Raw genomic sequence first — 19,808 nt, 5'->3', positions numbered from 1 at the left:
CTGAATTGGCAAGTGATCTGAGCCTAGTGGCTCTTGTAGTACTCTCCAATCAAATTTACCGCTTAGATTACTTGAAACAATCGTTATATCTATTGCACTTATTCTACATGAGTTTGGCACTTGATACGTATAATCACCCGTATTGAGACATATAAAGCTTGAATTTATTATTAAATCAGATATTATATAACCTCTAGAATCATTTTTACTACCGTCTTCCCATAGTATATTATGAGCATTTATATCACCTCCGATTATCACATTATTTTTAGAGTCGTATTTATCTATTATTTTTTTAAATTGGTTTTTTATATCACTGTTATTAATATTCGGTGGAATGTATATTGATATTATTGTATATGATAGGTTCTCATTTTCAATCTCGGCTTCTATAGCTTCAATTGGGTAGAATTCACTTAATTTAGTACTTTTGTAGACAATATTTTTATGTATTGCTATTGCTACTCCTCCATGATTGCTATCTCTGCAATTCGCTTCAAGGCTATAGTTTTTAATTTTAATTTTCCTGTTTTCACTAATCCAAATTTCTGATAGGATTAATACGTCATATTCATTCTCGTTTGCAAAGTGTTCAATCTGATCCTTATTATGTTTTAGGCTTCTGCAATTGAGTTGGAGGACTTTCATCATTGGATATTAAGATTCCCCTCCAACACTTCCAAAATTTCTCGAATTACCAAGTCTTCGTTTCCTCTGGTATCGGAATTGCACACTTTCTGCCTTATTTCGGCCACCATCGAACGCAGTTTCTCAATGGTTTCTTCTTGCTCTTTAAGTTTTACAACTGTAGCATAGAGCGCCGATTGCTTCTCCGCTTGTTGCTCGATCTCTGCGGCTTCATCTTGATTTCCCAACATGTATTTTTGGGCTTCCCAGAAGGTGAGTTTACGAATCGTCATGATCCTCTTAATAGTCTGCTGTCTTTTCCTTTCTTTGCAGCTCTTATCATGTGTCTTGTGTTCGTCATTCTTGCAAAATTTACACCAAACTTTGACGCAATCCTTCCTTTCCTCTTCACTGACATGTTTTTCCGTACAACCCTCACAGATTTCCTCACCTGTACAGTATTTCTTGAAATGTCCGTAAGATAGACATTTCCTGCAGAAAAGTGGCATTGGGATAAAATATGTTACCCTTAGATTTATCCCGTAGATCGACATGCTGTTTGGAAGCTTCGTTCCTCTGAAAGTTATCTTCAGTTTGTCCGTTGCTTCTACTTTTTTCTTTGCAGCATCCCATCTGGTCAGTCTCTCTACCTCCACGATCTCGCTTTCTGCTCTTGCATTTTCTTGTAGATCTTTCAGTTGGTATTTTTGATCTACGTTTGCAATGACTCCTTCAGAAAAGATATAGAATGATGGTACAAATACTTTGAGACCCTCCACCTCCCTGAAAGAATCGCTGTTCAGGATGTTGTTGGCCGAGATGGCATCTGCAGTTGTGAGTTTCAGCTTATTTTTGTTAACAATTATAATTTTTACGATCTTGTGGTGTGTGATTATATTTGTTATTTTTTTCCCCAGTTCAATTGCTTGCAAGTTTTTTCCCTGAAATATAACCACGAAAGGGCCCCCATCATTCGTTCTGTATTTCAATTTTTCTTGCCTCTCCCTTAGTATTGGCGCCTTAGGCGGGATCTCAGGGAATCCCTGAAATCCTGTTCCACTGCCTGAAGCACCCGTGTCATCTTTCTTTACGTTTTGCTTTAAAGCCTTAGCTTTCCCCGTCGTTTGGCTCTTCTTTATCTGTGTCATCCTGCTTCAAATCTGCTTTATTTCTTGAATTCTTTTTACTTCTTTTATCAATCAATCACTTAAATATCTTATATCACTGTTTTTAAATCACCACTTCACTTATTTCACTTATTATTCGGTTTTTTTCACTCAAAAATTTTTTCCACGCCAATCCAATATGGTTTCCACTGACACTCTTGCACTTGTCACTGAATTTTACACTTTTTTTTACTCAGCCTCTCTGTAAAATTTTCTTCACTTAAATCCAAGATGGTGTCACGTTGCCTTCTTCTTCTTCTTCTTTGAAGCGTATTGACAGCGAAAAACTACACGCGAGCGCCATTTGTTACATCAATGAATTATTATCAGGTGGGTGTCTGAACTACAATAACGCTGTCACACTAGATGGCACTGTTTTTCTTTTCTTTCTATTATTTGAATTAACACTTCGTAGAACCCTAACTAAAAGTGTCACGGAAGGACCAAGTGGCAGCCGCTGCCACTTATCGGATTTTACATAATATTTTGATATTTTGAATTATATTTTAACATTCGGAGCTTTAGTCAGTCCTTTTCTGGTGTCTGAATCAGAAATTTCATCTCCTTGGGTACTGTATCTAAAGATTTTTAACCATTCGATGTTTTCATCTTTATCAGAATCATGGCGTCAGGGAAAGTGGTGTGCCTTTGGATGCGGCAGCCTTTGAATATTTCAATGTTTCTCTTATTTTTCAAAGCAAAAATTCTACTTTATGAACAATAGTTAATACTATTAACTATTTTCTATTAACTTCGCTTAACAAAATGGATTTTTAGCTTTGGGAAGTAAGAGAAAAATTGAATAATTCCCAAAATTATTCATATTTCATACATATTTCCCAATTCAATATTTCCCATAATTCTTCTCAATAATTTGCAAAAACACTTTCAATTTGTTCTTTTAAGGCTTTTATACACTAACAATCAATAAAATTACATCTGCTGAACGTCAAACTCCCATATAAAATGCATATGGCAGCAACTGCCACTTGGTCCTTCCGAGTGCAGTTTTTTGTTTTTGCAATATATTTACATTAATATTTAATTTTTATTAAAAATTTTATAACGAAAAAATAGCCAGATAAATTCTGCACACATTCAATCAGGCCTCCAGGCGAAATGATATATTCTTCACTATAAAAAATAACATTGAAAACTAAATTGGCAGCGGCTGCCACTAGGGTCCTTCCAAGTGTTAAAACGAACTTCTGACGAGTTCTATTACTGTGTTATCATTATCACACTTGCACATTAAAATTTTAATATGATTCACATTAATTGTCGCTGGTGATAGTCCAAATGTGTAATTTGTGTGTTTGAATCATTTTATATTCAAAATTTGATCTTATTTGTTGATAAAAAGATAGACTTGGCCCGCAAAATTTGATATAAATTGATTTATAGCATTAATGTGAAAAATTAATGCGATTTTCTCTTTAATTTTTTAATGTGAAAAATATTTATGCTTTAGGTAAATTTAAACTTATTTTTGCAGGCCAAGTCCACTTCTTTATCAATAAATAGAAAAACCCCAAATATTAAGTGACTCAAAGACACAACCCAAGAAGCAAAATAGCTGCCTTATAGAACCAAGTATTAAACAAGTCTTTTAGTGCACTTTTAAAAGACTTTAAGTGCGAATTTTCTGTTGAAATTCCTATAGAAGCTCTTAAGATCCTTAAGAGTGCGCCACTTTACTTATAGTAATCTCAGTGATGGAACCAAGAGCGCTATAAGTAAATAAAAAGATGTTTTGTTCTATAGTGCCTTACTTAAGGAATTCTATAAGACTATATTAAGAAAAAATTGTTTCTTGGGAAAATACATATTTGGACGCTCATAAGCGACAATTAATGTGAATCACATTAAAATTTTAATGTGTAAGTGTGATAACGCCGTTAGAAACCTTAGAAACAACGAAGAAAGAAAAATGTGAGAATATGAGACTTTACGGATCCATTAATGTGATGTGACCTATACGCTTTCAGATAGAAAACTTCAAAACCTTTCATTTAATTCCAACTTTGACCAAATCGATTGAGAAATAAAACCGCCTCTATAAGTTGTTGGTTTAAAGTTCACATCAAATAATTCAAGCTCCCAAATTTTCCGGTCATTGAACGAAATGTTTGAGCGGACTACTTACACTGAGAAAAAGAGGGTGCAATTAACTTTTTTCCTCATAGCTTTAACACTTTTTAGGTGTAAAAATATATCAACATATTTTAATGTTAATTTTACACCTTTTTAAGGGTAAAATTAACATGAAAAAGGGTAACTTTAACCCCAAATACACCTAAAACGGGTAATATTTACACCTATTTTGGATCAATACTGCAGGGTAAAATTAACATTTCCGGAATGTTATTTTAACTTTTTCGGATTTCTCTCAGTGTACAAACCTTACAAAATATTAGTAAAAATATTTTAGATAGGTCTTTGAGTAAGGGATCACCGAAGATCTGAGTTGATATCTTTTACGATTTGTTTCATTCATCCGTAGTGCGGTAACACAGTGACATACAGTAGTTTTAAATAAATGTGCCAGAAACACTAATTGAGTTATTTAAATAAAATCTATAGGGAGAAGTAGGGCACCTTCAAAATTGAGATTTTTCACCTATTTTTAAATAAAATTGAACTTTATCGTGATATAATTTAGGTGCACAAATTGAGAAGATAAATTACATTATGATATGGTTCAGTTCCACTTAAACATAGGTGTAAAATTTCAATTCCAAAGGTGCCCAACTTTCAAAAGTGCCCCACTTTCCCCTATTACCGAGTATACCAGGCGCTATTCCAAATTTCAAGATAACCTTTTTGAGTTTTGGAAATAATGCCTTAAAGTTAAAACCTAAAAAAGTTTCTGTAATATACCGGCTCTCCCCTACATAGGTGCTCTGAGAGGCTTTAATTTTTTATTTAAAAAAATTACAAGAAAGTAAGGAAAACTTTGGGATCAGTGAATATATATAGAGTGACAAATTCGGCTCCGTTTTGCTAGGGGAGTGAATTAATCACCAAAGGGGAGACCGGGGCGGAATTAGTCAGGAAGGGGTATAATTTGACATTGAGTTACAATTACTTATATATATATATATATATATATATATTATAATTGCGTTACAGTTTTCTTTAGAAAGAATATTGAGCAATCTACTATAGAGAAATTATCTCCCTACCTGTTCATTGAAATTTTTATCAGTCTGATTCAAATATGTTTTACAAAAATTATAAGAAAAGAAAACTTTTATTTGCTGAGGAAATTTTGCTCCGGTCTACCCTACTTTTTTTCTTTTTTAAACTCTATATTCTATAAAGCATCCTTGCTAGTCATCAAAAGTCTTGCATACCTGTTTAGAGAATATCATTCAAGTATATTGTCTGCAAGATTGACTGCGATACAGGGAGTTCCGGCTTAAATGAAAACGGAGGATTGAAAGAATTTGATATGAATTGCCAATTATTAGGAGTTCATTTATAAAATACCTTTTGAAAATCTCCTAAATGTATGCAAATTTTTTTCACTCGGTAAATTTCAAATGCATTTCTTATGAACCGTTGGCGGTAAAATTAGTCTGAAAAATTAGCGTTAAAAATATTTTGCATACATAACGGCGTTACTGTAACTTATTGCAAAACATCTTCTGTGCGTATGTAATTTTTCAGTGTCAGTGGAGAGAACTTTATAAGAAATAAATTGCCGTTGATGTAACAATAGAATTCGGAGAGAATCTCCGTCCGGATGCGGCAACACAATTGGTGGAGTTCTCAACCCAGGTTCAAAAACTCAACTCTTCTACCAGAGCTTTCGATAAGATCCTTGTTTTCATCAGTGCAGTGGTTGGGGAAGAAGTTTTTATTTAAAATCATCCTGCACAATTTTTCTCAGTATAAGGTAAGTGTGCCAAATTCCGGCCAGCTTGTAATTCCGGCCACCTTTTTTGTTCCTCAAATTTCCATGAATTTTTAGTTTTTACATACTCTTGAGATTATACAATGCAAAAGAATAACAAAAATTGTAGCTTCGACAAACGAGATGATGTGAAAAAGACATTAAAAGAATTCCCTAAGGGCAAAGAACTATGAGAATGAAGGTGGCCGAAATAAGGCACCAAAGCTATGTCTACATTTTTATTCATTTTAAAATGTATTAAGAATGATTTTAGAGTATATAAAGATGATAAACGGTTTACAAGGTTGCAAGCAACACTCTTTCAAAAGAAGGAATAAAAAATCAATTTTTATTAAAAATATTACATTGCAAAGTTGAGACTTTGGCACTTGCATGCAACTATGCCGAAATTTGGTACACTTATCCTACATTTTTGAAAACTTAATCGAGTGTGTCAGTGATTTTTGGGTTTCCTTGGGTTTGGAGATTTTTGTGTTTTTGTGGGGCTAATTCTGCCCCACAATAAAAAGGGGCAAAGTTTATGGAGCAGGGAAGGGGCGAGGAAAGGCAGACCACTTCATTAAATGATGGATGAATGGGTCATCGAAGATTTGTAGACGATATCTCAAATCTTTTGAACTCTAGTCCGGTACCAGACAAAATTTCCGCTTTTTGAGTAGAATTTTAGAATAATGAAAAGAAATTCAATTGAGATTTATCCTTTTAATTACATTAGTATATCCTGTTATTACACAAAATACTTGTGGTATATGCACATCATTTCAATAAACTGATTCACATGTCCTTCGATTTTTTTTTCAAGCTCCTCATCAAATTTTTAAGTCCATTAAAGTTATATGCAATTGGGGTTTGAAGAGTGAATTGTAAGTATAATTGTGAAAAAATACTTTTCTCCCACAAATCTCGGGTAGGAGATGTGAGAGGAACTTTTACATTTATCTACCTACTAAACAGTTTTTTTTCCATCATCTTTTGCTTTTATAGGTGATACAAAAATATCTCTCTTCTAATATTGATTTCTCTACGAGACTAATTTTCTTCTTTCTCCTTTTCCATTCCAGCAGTAATCCCAATAACTTGACTAAATTTTCGAGGATTTTGTTTGTACTATTCTATATAGGAAAATACATTGCAAGAACTCTATAAATTTTGATGAATACACTTTTGCAAAGGAATATTTTCTGGTAGATTAACAATAATATTCTGGTTTTGAAGTAATATTCTCTTACTTTTGCTTTCTGCGACAATGTTTATAATCTTTATAATGATGTACCTAAGTTTATTTTATTTTCATTGTATTTCACTTTAATGCCAGGATACCAAATTATTCTAAAAATTATTTTAAATGTTTTAAAGCGCACTCATTCGTGCCAAAATCACTTAGAAAAAATAATATACTTGGTTCATAATCGTAGTTAATTTAAAGCATTTTGTATACACAATACAATTATTATCATAACTTAAACATTAAAGATACATCGCAAAGAAACGCACATTTTTTTTTAGAGATTCTGTCACTAAATTTGAAATAAAGATGTTGGTTACAAAATCTTAAAATAATTGCAATATCAATCGTTTGAGGAAAAAAAAGTACTTTTCCCCATCGATCAAAGTCAAGTTCTTATAGCTCCTCTCTCATTCTCTATTTCCCATCGAAGCTGGTGGCTTTCAATTTGGCTCTGGCATTCACATATTCAGGATTAATGCGTTTTAAATCTTCCTCTTCGGTCATGGAGGTGGCATTTTGTAGTGTTTCCAGCCGTTGAGCACGTTGCATTATAACACGGCCCAATTCGCCACTCAATCCTGTCTCCTGTTTGTTCAGTTGCTGTTGCTGCACGGCAATGAATTGGCGTTCCTTTTGCTTTTCCAGCACTCTCTGCAGCTCTGACTTCTGATTCAGGACACTTCTTCCTCTAAAGACGAAAAAACAGGGATACAATAAGTAGACTTTCTCTTGAAAGAAATTACGGAGAAATCCGTGTGATTGGAAGAGGAAAAGTCAATAATATAGGGTAAAATCTTTAATTTGGAACAAACTAATTTAGATTTAAATAAATCTCCTAAAACTTAATAAAAAAATCATTTAGGTAACATACAAATAAGAATTTACTTATTCGTTAAATTTGCTAGATTATCAAAGTTCCTATTTCCAGATAGAGGAAAGTGGAGCACCTTTGAATTGGGGTACTTTTCAAATTGGGCATATTTTCTCCTACTTTTAAATGGAACTGAATGTTGATATAATTTAGATCCACAAAAGAATTAAGAAACTAAATTGTATTATGATAAGGTTTAGTTCCATTTAAAAATAGGAGAAAAAAGTCCAATTTCAAAGGTGCTAAAGGACTTCCCCCTGTACAAGAATTAAACAAAGGTAGGGGAGACTGGGGCAAAAAGTCACAAATCGAAAACTTCAAAATTCAATATCTTCCAAGGTAAAAAAGATAGCGGCTCAAATTTTTTTCTATAGATAGCTTCCATAGACCTTCTTCAATGTCGTAAGTTTCTTAGAATTCAAAGAAGGAATTTAGAAAATAAAAAATATCGAAATTTTTAGTTCTATTTTTCAAATATTTTCCTTGCAGAAGATAACAATTATTACCTACTTATTTTTCAAAATTGATGCACTGGTGAATATTTCTTAAATAATTTGGATTCTCTAAATACGAATCCGGTATCTATTTTAGAATTTCAAAAAGGTCCTTTTCTCCGGAAATACTTTTATTAAAAATGGCCATGGGTAAAAAGTAACAAAAGATATAGAGCAAAAAGTAACAAAAAGTGAAGCAATTTTTGATGTCTCACGGCGAAAAGAAACGTCATTATCATGTCTCGTCGCATTGTTGTTTGCATTGGTCAAACGATTGCAGTCTTTTGTGTGTTTTTTCTAAAATACAGTAGAGTTCCTCAAATTTGAACTCCTCAAATTTGAACGAGGGTTGAGTTCAAAATGTAAAATTTGAGGTTATGTGAAGAAAGTTTTGCGTAGAGTGCCATTTTTCTTTGATGTTTCCTCAATATTATGGTATTATATTAACTTCCGCAACAAATTCCATCTATTTCACAATATATTACATTTATATATTCTCTAAAATTGTTCATCTTAATTTAGGAAAAGTGAATTTTACATGATTTCCGTTATGTTTTTGAAAATATTGTTCAAATTTGAGGAGTAAGAAATGTCATCTATACCCCCCAATTGTTCAAATTTGAGGAACTCTACTGTAGCTTGAAAAGCGCTTTTTTCGTTTTCTCGTTTTTCTAGCCGAGAAAACGGTGTTTTACAAAGATGTAGATGGTGTAGATGAATAAATTTTCTATGAAAATATTTCCTCTACTTATTTTTTTCAATTTACGGAAGCACGTAATGAAGCGAATTAAAATATGATAATACCCAATGTCTGGTACTATTTGCCCCAGCATTTTTGAGAATGATCAGAAAATTATTTTTTAGAAATCGGCTCGATAAACGTATTTCCTTACAAAATAGAGGAAAATTACTTTCACAAAGTTGTAGAGCGGTAAATTTCCTATAAAACTGCGCTAATTAGAAATTTCTGAAGCGCTCGAGTAGCTTGTAAAAAAAATAAAATATCCGTTTTGTGACTTTTTGCCCCAGTCTCCCCTATCATAAGAATAATAGTATAATTTCTCAAATGCTTAAAGCTTTTTCTTTTATAGTCGATAAAATCAGAAATCTAAAATTTCAAAAAGATAATAGACCTAAAGTTTTTTTTTATTCCATAGGCTTTATGAAACTTTTCAAATTGTTCAAATTAAAAAAAAATCGAGCAAAGAATAAGGAAAAACTTGAAAATTGAGATTTCTTTTTAAAAACTAATTATACGAAGTTAAAATATTCTAGAAAGTTGTACCGCTTTGTGAGATCTTTCATTTGCGCCCTTACTCGTTAAATTCCGTCAAATAAATCCGAAGATATGGCGGTTTATAATAACCACAGCCAATCCACGCTTTTTTTTGGAAACTTCATAGCCTAGACAACACTCTAAAATTTGATCAACTTGCACAATGGCGTTTTTGAGAAAAATGTGTTTGAATTTTGACGCTATCATTAAGGTGCACAAATAAAAAAGAAGAAATTTAAAAAAATAGGTCAAAATGTTAATTAGAACGGGAGACACAGGCCGATTAATTTTCGAACTTTAACTCCTTACAGCTCGGGTCTGGAGTTTTTGAGCGACTTAAGTTTTTTTTTGTTTGATAGGTATAATGTACAGCTAAAACATGCTTAAATTTGAGCCCGATGCACAATGCAATTTTTGAATTATTTAACTTAGAAAATTGAAAAAAATTCGTTTTAATAACAACGCCCCTAGCGGTGGTTTTACAAACTTTTCATGGTGAAAAGATAGTGGCATTTCATGAGAGTTTTTCAAAACGCCCACGTTTTTAAAATTCTGACAAATAAAATCGGAGGCATGACCATTTAATGATTTTTTTTGGACCCCTACAGCCCGGATCAGGGTGTCAGGGGACCTTAAGTTTGGTACTGATTGAAAGCACTAAGGCTGAGCTATAACATACTAAAGTTCGAGCCCGATCTTTAGAGGGAGCTATTGAGAAAACAAAATAGAGGAGTCTTCAAAATGGCGGAAGGAGAGGTGGAGGATAGGGGGTCAATGCAACAATTTGAAATTTGTACCCGATATATAACCTTTTCCGAAAGATTATATGTATGTGAAAGCCCGAAAGTCCGGACGAGTGACCGAGAAAATTTTTAGCAACATATATATTCGTGATGGCGAAACACATTTTGGCAAAATTTGGGCCCGATCAGAGGACATGAAATTTTGTTAGGATTATATTTAGTAGATGAGATTGTTAAGAATTTCACCTATAATATTATGCTCACAGAAAATTTAAATTTTTATTACGCTTTTATAAAAAAGTTTATGCATTAGTGAGTGCATCCAAAATAATTGAAATCTATTGAAAATGAATTCGTTGTCAATTTTAGGATATATTAAACATCATATTTAATTCTAGTTTTCCTGATCTTTAGAGGCCAGATTGGATAACGGAGTAACGTCGTAAAATCATATACAAATTACGATTTACGTAACAGAACGTATATAAAAATACCCATAATATTTGCAGAGTTTAAATTTGATAAATTTGAAATTTTTATTATTATTCTTCTTAACAAAATACCTAACAATAATTATTTTAACTTTAGGAAACTGTATTTAGTCTAATAATTTTACAAGTTTTGAGCTCTATTTCTTAAAATTTTTCTGGAGTTTCACAGTTTTCAAATTTTTGATGCAGTAATTGTAACTTTTAGCAATTGGCTGGACGTTTTACTTAAATTATCAATTTTTTATATTCATCTAAAGAAAAGAACATTTATGTTTAGAAAAAGTTAAAGACATATTATGAACAGCAATTACTAATTTTATTTTTTATTTTTTTTAACTGATATATGTAGTACAGCAGCGCCAAGAATATTTTCTCGAAGTTTCTGATTCAAATCAATATCGAAATGAAATAATTGTGAAAAACTAATTGAAAAGTAATTTTTTTAAAATTATTTTTCAAAAACGAATTGAAATATGACATGCTTTTTCTACAAAGAATTGACCAGAGAATCCACCAAAAATTAACTTTGTATATTTGTGATGAAAAATCGATATTTTCGATTATTTTTTTTTTCGGTTAATAAGAGTTATTTATTTACAAAAAACACTTGTTTTTTTGATTTCCGATGAATTCCTGATGACAACTTGAAGTATAATTTATTTTTAACCCAGGTTTCGAAAATGAAGTGCAAACCAATGAATATAATTTTTTTAAAAAGAAAATTTCAAAAATTCTATAAATGTTGTAAAAACAAGCGGGAAAATATTCTTTTTATGCTTTAAAACCTTTAAAACCCTTGTAATCCTTAAATTTCGAATTTGCACGCATTTAAAGTTAAACTTGCAATTTCTTTTATCATCTTGTGCATTTTGTATCAATTTGTAATATCATGTATCTATGCTTAGGGGAACTAAACTTAATTTACAAGACTATGGTTCTATAAGAATTTAAAAATATTCTTTTTCTTTAAAAGAAAATTACACCTGCAACAAAAATTATGAAACTTACATTTTCTGATTAAATAGCAATTCTCTGTGCAAGTTCTGTCGATCCGATGATTCTAAGCATGGATTCACGAGCTTCTTTGGCACAATGAGACCCTGGGAGTCTGTTATGACTCCGGATGGCGATTGAAGTGGTGGCATCATTTTCTCATAGAAAATCTCCTGTCGTTCTCTACTGATATGTCCAGTGGAAGCAGTCGTTCGAGGCGAATACTGTCTGTCCAAGTTTCCAGGAGGATTTTCTGCAAGACAAAAACAAAACAGATTTACGAGATAAGTTTTTTTTTCATTGTTTCTGTAAGGCCACAACTTTACTGGATTCAAACAATTTTATTGTGTCTCGCAAATACTGGGACTTTTCCATAATTTCACACCGCATCAAATTGAGTAAATTAAGTTAGAACACGTGCACACTGTAATAGGGCAATTTTTGATCATTTTTCCTGAGTGGAAACGCTCTAGATGAGTGAAAAGTTGGTCAGGCACTGCTGGAAATTGCGCAAGTGCTCAACTCAGGGTCTTCTCTTTTTCATGTCAGTGATGGAATCAATTAGGTCTAAAAATAAATGATTTCCTTCAATTTTTAATAAAAACTTCATATTCACCAGAAATTGAATTTCTCAATAGATTATGTTTTTCCTATAAAAGATCCAAATGAATTTTGTGTAAAAACTTCAAATATACATTATTCAATGCAATGTTCACATAATTATAAACAAGATATATCATCGAGAAATTACATGATTTCACCTTTGGAGGTGAGATATTAAAAATTATAAATTGACTTTAATGTTGCATTAGGTTTAAAGAAAATATCAAATTAATGCAAATTTATTGTAGTCATATATCATAGGAAAGACTTAGGTCGAAGTGGAAAACACTTTGTGAAACGCTCTATGATCTTGAAACCTCTTTGATTTCTCGTCGTTAGTTTTTAAGTTTGTTCATGATCACACTTAAAAGCAAAAAAAAAAGTGTGACTTAATTAAGACAAGGCGACCTGTAGGAATACAAAGAGTATAAAAAAGATCTCTCAAAAAATTCCATATTAAGAATATATGGTTTTTTGATTGATTTAAACTAATGACAAAAAAAAATTAGCAATAAGTAACGAATCATTTTGTAAAAGTGTTTAAGAAATATTAAATAATCTTAAAAAATTGAAGAAAAAGATTGTGAAGCATTTCGTATAATAAAGAAAGGGAAGAAGACAAGGATTACTTAAGGACTTAAGTAGCGCTTAATCGGCGCCGATCAGTCTCTATGATCGGATGATTGGCACCCATACCTAAAAAATGTTCCGTTTTTCAAGGTCACCTAAATATAACTTACATCTACGCCAAAATAATCTGTTAAGAAATCTACAAAAAAAAGAATGTTTTTTTTTTTTAAACAATTGCAAAATCTAAAAATTTGAGTTATTTTCAAGTTAAGTACGGAAAACAATTTTGAGTATGAAAATCGCATTAATGACTTTACATTTTTTCTTCTTTTTCTTTGACTTCGAGCAATAAAATATTTTGGTATGGCGCTTCTTTTATTTACATAATTGGAGAATTTATTAACAACTTGTTTGGCAAGTTTTAATTATTAATTCGTTAAATAAAAATATGCGTAAGACATTCAATACAGCCCAAAAAATACTCAGACTAGTCCTTGAGAATGTTTAGTCCGTAAAATTTTATGGTAAAGGATTTGCACAACTAGGGTAAAGTGATACAAGTTGGACATGGATTTTTTTTTTGATAAACACAGTACAAAATTTGTTTTTAAGCACAAGGAACCAAATTATAAAACTAAAGCATTAAAAACATACAAATAAAAATGAAGTACTAAATTTATCAAGAAAAAAAGCCCTGTCCAACTTGTACCATTGTCCAACTTGTACCACTTTACCCTATTATATGCTAAAAGTTTAGGATATCAAAGGGAGTTTGCATAATTTTTTTTTACTTGATTCTCATAAGTGTCAATCCACCTGGGACTTAAGTTTATAATTTTAGTGTAATAGCAAATTTGTAAAAATTACAAAAAATGAGAATTTCCACATAATTATCTAGTAAAACATAAATTTTAAAAATCTTTACAATTTTGGATTTTGAAAAAAGAAAAAGATATAATTCGAATACTGAATTAAAAATACAAAATGTAACTTAAATTTGTAATATAATTTGTGAATTTATTTTACATTATGAATTTATGATTACATCAGTTTAAGAAAATTGCTTTATTCGTTAAAGGCTAAAGTGTCAGTGAACTTCCGGTTTTATCAATTTAATTGGATTCGATCTTGGTGGGCTGATTTTTTTTAAGAATTCTTATCATTTTAAAACGTCTTCTATTGTATATGAGTGATATAAAGATTAAATTAATTAAAAAATCATCAATAAAAACTATCTCTAAACCAATTCATCTGTTCGTATTCAAAAGAATAAATAGGGGAAATGCTTATAATTTTGTCCAGTTTTTTATTTTGGACACTTTGAGGATAACATTGGACACTAAAAATAAATTGATTAAAATGATGGATTTTTATTCCAATATTTGATGAATAATGAATTCTATCTAAATATTTGTTCTTTTTGGAAGATTTTAACACTAAATACGTTAAAATTTGAATATGATTTGAGTTGAAATTGCTTTGTTGAAAATTCAGTGTGAGCAATTGCTTACGAGAAATATGACAGAACTTCGTGGCTTACTTCAGTCTTATTTAGTTTTGGTGAAGTACTAACAAAGTTTGTTCGCTGTTTTTGAGTGATATTATTGAATATTCATTGAATATTGTGTTGATTCACGTTACTGATGATTTGTACATTTGACCTGAAGTGAGATTTGCCTTGTGAATTATATTTTTCGTGTGAAAAATGGGAAATTTTTTAAGACATTTACCAGTGAGGTGATGATTCTTATTTTGGACAGGTGTTTTTCTCACGAAATTTCGTGAAGTTTTAGCTTTTGTGATGACTAGGTTGGACAAATACCTGGAGAAACAAAGGAGCATCATCTCTACGAAAGAGATGTAGCGAGAAATGCTTTGAAAGGCTCCCGGAAAGGTCAGGGAATAAGCGAATCCGCACGTACTTGGAGTACCGAAATCAACTCACTTTAATGAATGATATGGAAAGTTTCCGGGTTTCTTGTGACATTCTACGTTTCCCTTACATGAACAGGAAGAGGACTTGGTAAGATTGGTTCATCAAATGAAGAACAATGGGCATCCTATTGAGGCGGATTAGCTGTCCAAATTTACAGTCAAGTTGGACAAATTAATAAACAAGTTGTCCAAAATAAGAGCCAAGGTCACCTCTACTTATCAATTCATTTTTAAACGTATTAAAACTAATTTTAATAAAAATAAGACGATAAATAGTTTGCTAAGTTTCTAAACAACCCTTCTGAAAAGAGAGTAACAAGAAATGTCAATTAGTATAGAAAATATCGCACTTCAAACTTGGGACTTCGATGCTTATAAGCAGACTGTCCAAAATTATGAGCACTTCCCCTATATCGAAATGATAAGGGGAGATATGTATACAACTACAAAATTTTAGTGGGTCAGCTGTCAGCTCTTAAAAAAAAGATCTTAATATTTATTTGTTGAACATTACAGGAAAATAACTATAAATAGTTCAATTGTTTTATTTCATATTCATCAAGTTAAATACACACATTTATGTATGAAATATTGAGCAGTGACATGATATAATTAATGTCTCACGTCATTCATAATTACATCATGATGAAATATAAACTCTTTTCTAATAACACCACTCATCACATTGAGAATATCTTCATAAATTTATTGTGGCAAAATGTCATACAAAAAAGAGATATTCCAATCCGATTACTAAAGATGTTATAAGATGGAAGACGGAACTTAACTCTTAATTTTTTTTTGTCAAATAATTCAGCAAATACAATTGTGTGTACTTTAGAAATTTCATTAAACATTGCTATTTCGATTTTGGAAGAGAGTAAAATTTAAATAAAAATACATTAATAAATTGAAGTGTGTCATAGTTTTCAACACTACAATTATTGGAATGTCTGTGACACAGAATTAATGGATTGTTTCACATTCATCCATTCAGTCTGTGTCTTTTGGGTAAGAGTAAATATAAAATATTGAGCAAATATAATAGGTGATGATCTTAAACGAAAAAGCTACACCATGAAAATGCCGCTTTTAATAAAGTGTAAGCACTTTTTTTCCACTTAATTTACACGTTGCACCGTAAAATTCACTCATCCGTGTTGTTTTATTTGTTATATAATTGTTTTTCAGCACTGCAATTTAGCATTTGCAGATGTGTGAAAAATGTTAATATATTCCAGAGTGACAAAAATAAAAGCAAATCTGCAGACAAATAAGAAATAAAAACGCTTCATTGATTGCGGTTGCGTAAGTGCGTTCTATAAATACGTGCGCAAATTAATAACAAGAATACTTTAACAAATTCCCCATAAAATCGCACAAAAAATAAAGCTATGTATGGGACGTTCCTCATAGATTTTTTTTAGTTCCATTGTCACCCTAAATTGCAATGGGAATTTATCAAATAATTCAATTAGCGTCTGCTACAGTGAAGATGTACAGGAAATGAAGGTAAAATTTTCACGCTTTTGTCATTATTGGTGTAATTGAAAAGGTGTACTTTCCAAGTGTCGCATATAAGCTAATTGGTTTTTGTTCCCATTGACACAACTTCCTATTTATGAAATGAAATTTCCCACTCTTCAGCACAATTCAGCAGTTTGCAGAAAATAAATATTAAACCCCTCATACTTGTCATACTTTCCTTTGTTTCAAACTTAAAAATATAATAAGCAATTTCTTCCAGAATAGTTAATCTTTATAAAATGAATTGAAGCTAAGGCGTTTGGCCACTTTATTAGAAATGTATTTAAATTGCTTTTCAAGTTATAAACAATCAAGCAATTAAATTTATTTGTAATAGAATTAAAATTATTTATTCATTTCATACATAATAACTACATTTGTGGATATAAGGGGACGTTCGGTATCTTTAAATGATACAATAATGACGTAGGGGAAGGTGGGATAGTTTTAAGTATACATTAGTCTTCAAAATAAAAATTAATATATCGGAAATATACCGCAAATTTCCAAATAGTTAATATAAAAGAGAAACTAGCTTGATTTAGATTGAATATACTATACATAGTAGGGGAGACCCGGGCAGTGAGCCAGCAGTAGAAAGTCAGTGGGTTGTTATAGTTTTCTTCAAAAGAATATACAGTAAACTACTATTTATTTACAGTTAATAAACTCTTTTACTAAATATTTAACAATCTAATTTAAAAAAGTTATTTTTTTAATCACAGGCCAATGCAAATTTAATTAGCTGGCTAATTCTGCCCCGGCTTCCCCTACATACTAGGGAAATTTAGTCCATATTGAAGAAAATTCCATACGTCTGTGTAGGAAAAACTCATCAATGTGGATATAAATTTCTCCAGTGTGTAGAGGCCATTAAAGAGCAAAAATCTGCTTGAATTGGCATAGCCTCGCCTGTATGTAAAACATAATACAGAAATGATAAGTTTCGTATAGGGGAGGTGCGGCTATTTTGAGCCGTGGGGCTACATTGTTATACGATTTTTACGCATATTTTTTAAAGGAAACTGGGTTTTAACATGATATAATTTGGATAGACAAAACATTGTGGATCTAAATAAAATAGTTGTAGAGACCAGCTTCATTTATAAATGGGCGAATAAATCATATATCAACGTAGCCCCATAGCTCAAAGTAGCCCGACCTCTCCCTACTGCATAGGGGAAACTGGGGCAAAAATTGTCAAAACGAAAATTTCAATATTCACTATTTTCTAAAATAAAAGAGACTGAGGCTTGAAATTTTTATTATAGATAGCCTTCATGAACGTTCTTAAATTTACAAAGTTTCAAGGAATTCGAGGATTATGTCAAATAAAAGATAAAGAAATTTTGCGCCCTATTTTTGGAATATTTGGCTTACAGAAAATATCAATACGGATTAGTTCAATTTAAGCACATTTCTCGTTGAGATAGAGAAAAATTATTTTCGACAAAATTGTAGAGGAATTTCCTATAAAAATATGTCTACTTGATATTTTTAACGTTTGCGAGAGTAAAACGTCACAAATTATCCGAAGACTGACAAAATTTGCCCCAGAAATTTTGAGAATTTCCACAAAATCGACTTTTAGAAAATGATTCGAAAATCACATTTCTTTCGAGATAGAGGAAAATAGTCTTCTGCAATGTTGTAGAGCAGTAAATTTCCTATAAGAATATGCTCATTATAAAACGTTTAAGTTTTCTCATAGCTCGTGAAAGAATTAAATATGCGTTTTGACAAATTTTGCCCCAGTCTCCCCTATTTACTATATTTAGAAAAAAATTGAAATTACCATAAATATGAATAACATAAAATTCGTAACTGATCTAGGAATTTTAAAATACTTTCAAATTTAAAAATTTAGAAAGAGAAAGCTTTATTCTGAAAAAGAGTACATAATAATTTGTGAGTTTGGTCGGCCAGTCGCAATATTGGAGTTTGAATAAATTAATTGAATTGAATTGATCTGAAATAAAATCATAAAAATAACAAAATTATGAATTCTATCTAAAAAATATTATATTTTATTGAGTGCCTAATTAAAGTAACTAGGATTAAAAAAGTTAAATTATCACTTCTCGGTGTAAGTGTAGTTATAAGTGTAGATATGTATATACTAAAAAATAAAAGAATAATTTTGATCGTTTTGGAACACAATAAGGTAAATCAAATGTTTTTTATTAAAAATTTCTACGTAAATATTATTGGCATTAATTCTCAAACATACACGAAATCCAAGAAAAATATTTTTAGTGGTTTAATTTTATTATTCATCCAATTTTTTCATAAGTTTTTAAAAATACATTACCACAACAAAACTGGCATTGCCTGTATGACATTGGTTTTTACATCACTGCAGGGCGTTTGAAGGTTCCGATGAAAATCGGGAAAAACATATATCAAATTTCAAACTAGGGTTAATTGTTCAAATGGTTTACAAAGAGCTTCCAGATGGTTAATAACCGTAACAAACCCGAAAACAATGGCTAAAGAAAATTCGCGGTGTTCTCGTATTGTTGTGCAATTTTCAAATTATTTTTACTGTAATTTATGAATAATCTTTATTTGGATTGTGCTTAAATTCTTCTCTTATTCCATTCTACTTTAATAATTTTTTTAAAAATATTATTTCATTTTTTTAAGTATTTAATTAGTCATATAATTTTCCTAATTATGTAGCCAAACTTGAAATAACTTTTATAAGTAACTTCATTAATGAATTTTCATTACAATAAATCATTGTCAAGTGAATTTTGAATTTAGGTGACACTATACATGAAACAAATTAAAATTTTAAGATAAAATATCTCTATATTACGATATAAGTCTCGTATAAAATTATCACGTGCTTAAAATCAAATTTGACACAAATACATAAAAAAGTTCAATAACTTACTCACAAATTAGGTTAAATTTATTAAATTCTCCCTCAGCTAGTTTTCTCTCTTCCTCACACTCTCCCTTTCTCTTTTGTATAGTTAGTCCAATCCGAAATGAATTTTCTTAAGGCCTTTCCTTATGTAAGTCAATCAGTCTCCTGAAAATGTAAGAGAAAGACTAATCAAAACTCAAAGATTTTATATTAAAACACTTTGTCGCATTTTGCATTTTAATTAATTTCACTTTCTACGAGTCTACACTGTGAGTCGATTTGATGTTGCAGAGGAACTAATATGTATAAAAACCGGAAAGAGACATTTGGCATGGGAAAGATTGCACATGAGATGCGCTTTTGTTGGCAAATATATATATTCAAGTATAAAAGGAAAAAAGAAAAAAGAATAGAGTTTGCAATGGAAATTTCTTGTAGATGAAAACTTAACAACATTAAATTGCCACATGTGCATTGGCAGCGCGATACC

General features: G+C 31.0%; 1 protein-coding gene across 7 annotated transcripts in view; it reads right to left on the bottom strand.

Annotated features, from left to right (window-relative positions):
- Positions 1–6,399: 6,399 nt before the first annotated feature.
- Positions 6,400–19,808, bottom strand: part of LOC129799481 (protein FAM107B) — a 30,034-nt gene continuing 16,625 nt past the window's right edge. For 4 of the 7 annotated variants that reach the window (XM_055843385.1, XM_055843388.1, XM_055843387.1 and 1 more), the window contains 3 exons: positions 19,347–19,483; positions 11,824–12,061; positions 6,400–7,628 (listed from right to left, as the gene is read on the bottom strand). In XM_055843385.1, the coding sequence (XP_055699360.1) occupies positions 7,355–7,628; positions 11,824–11,963 (414 nt within the window). In that variant the 5' untranslated portion in view covers positions 11,964–12,061; positions 19,347–19,483 and the 3' untranslated portion in view covers positions 6,400–7,354. Of the gene's footprint in view, positions 7,629–11,823; positions 12,062–12,134; positions 12,371–19,342; positions 19,484–19,808 lie in introns of those variants that run through there. The other 3 variants (XM_055843386.1, XM_055843382.1, XM_055843389.1) reach the window with 3 other exon arrangements.

The sequence above is a fragment of the Phlebotomus papatasi genome, chromosome 1 (assembly GCF_024763615.1).
Source record: "Phlebotomus papatasi isolate M1 chromosome 1, Ppap_2.1, whole genome shotgun sequence".
Lineage (NCBI taxonomy): Eukaryota > Metazoa > Arthropoda > Insecta > Diptera > Psychodidae > Phlebotomus > Phlebotomus papatasi.
This window is presented reverse-complemented; position numbering and strand designations above follow the sequence as displayed.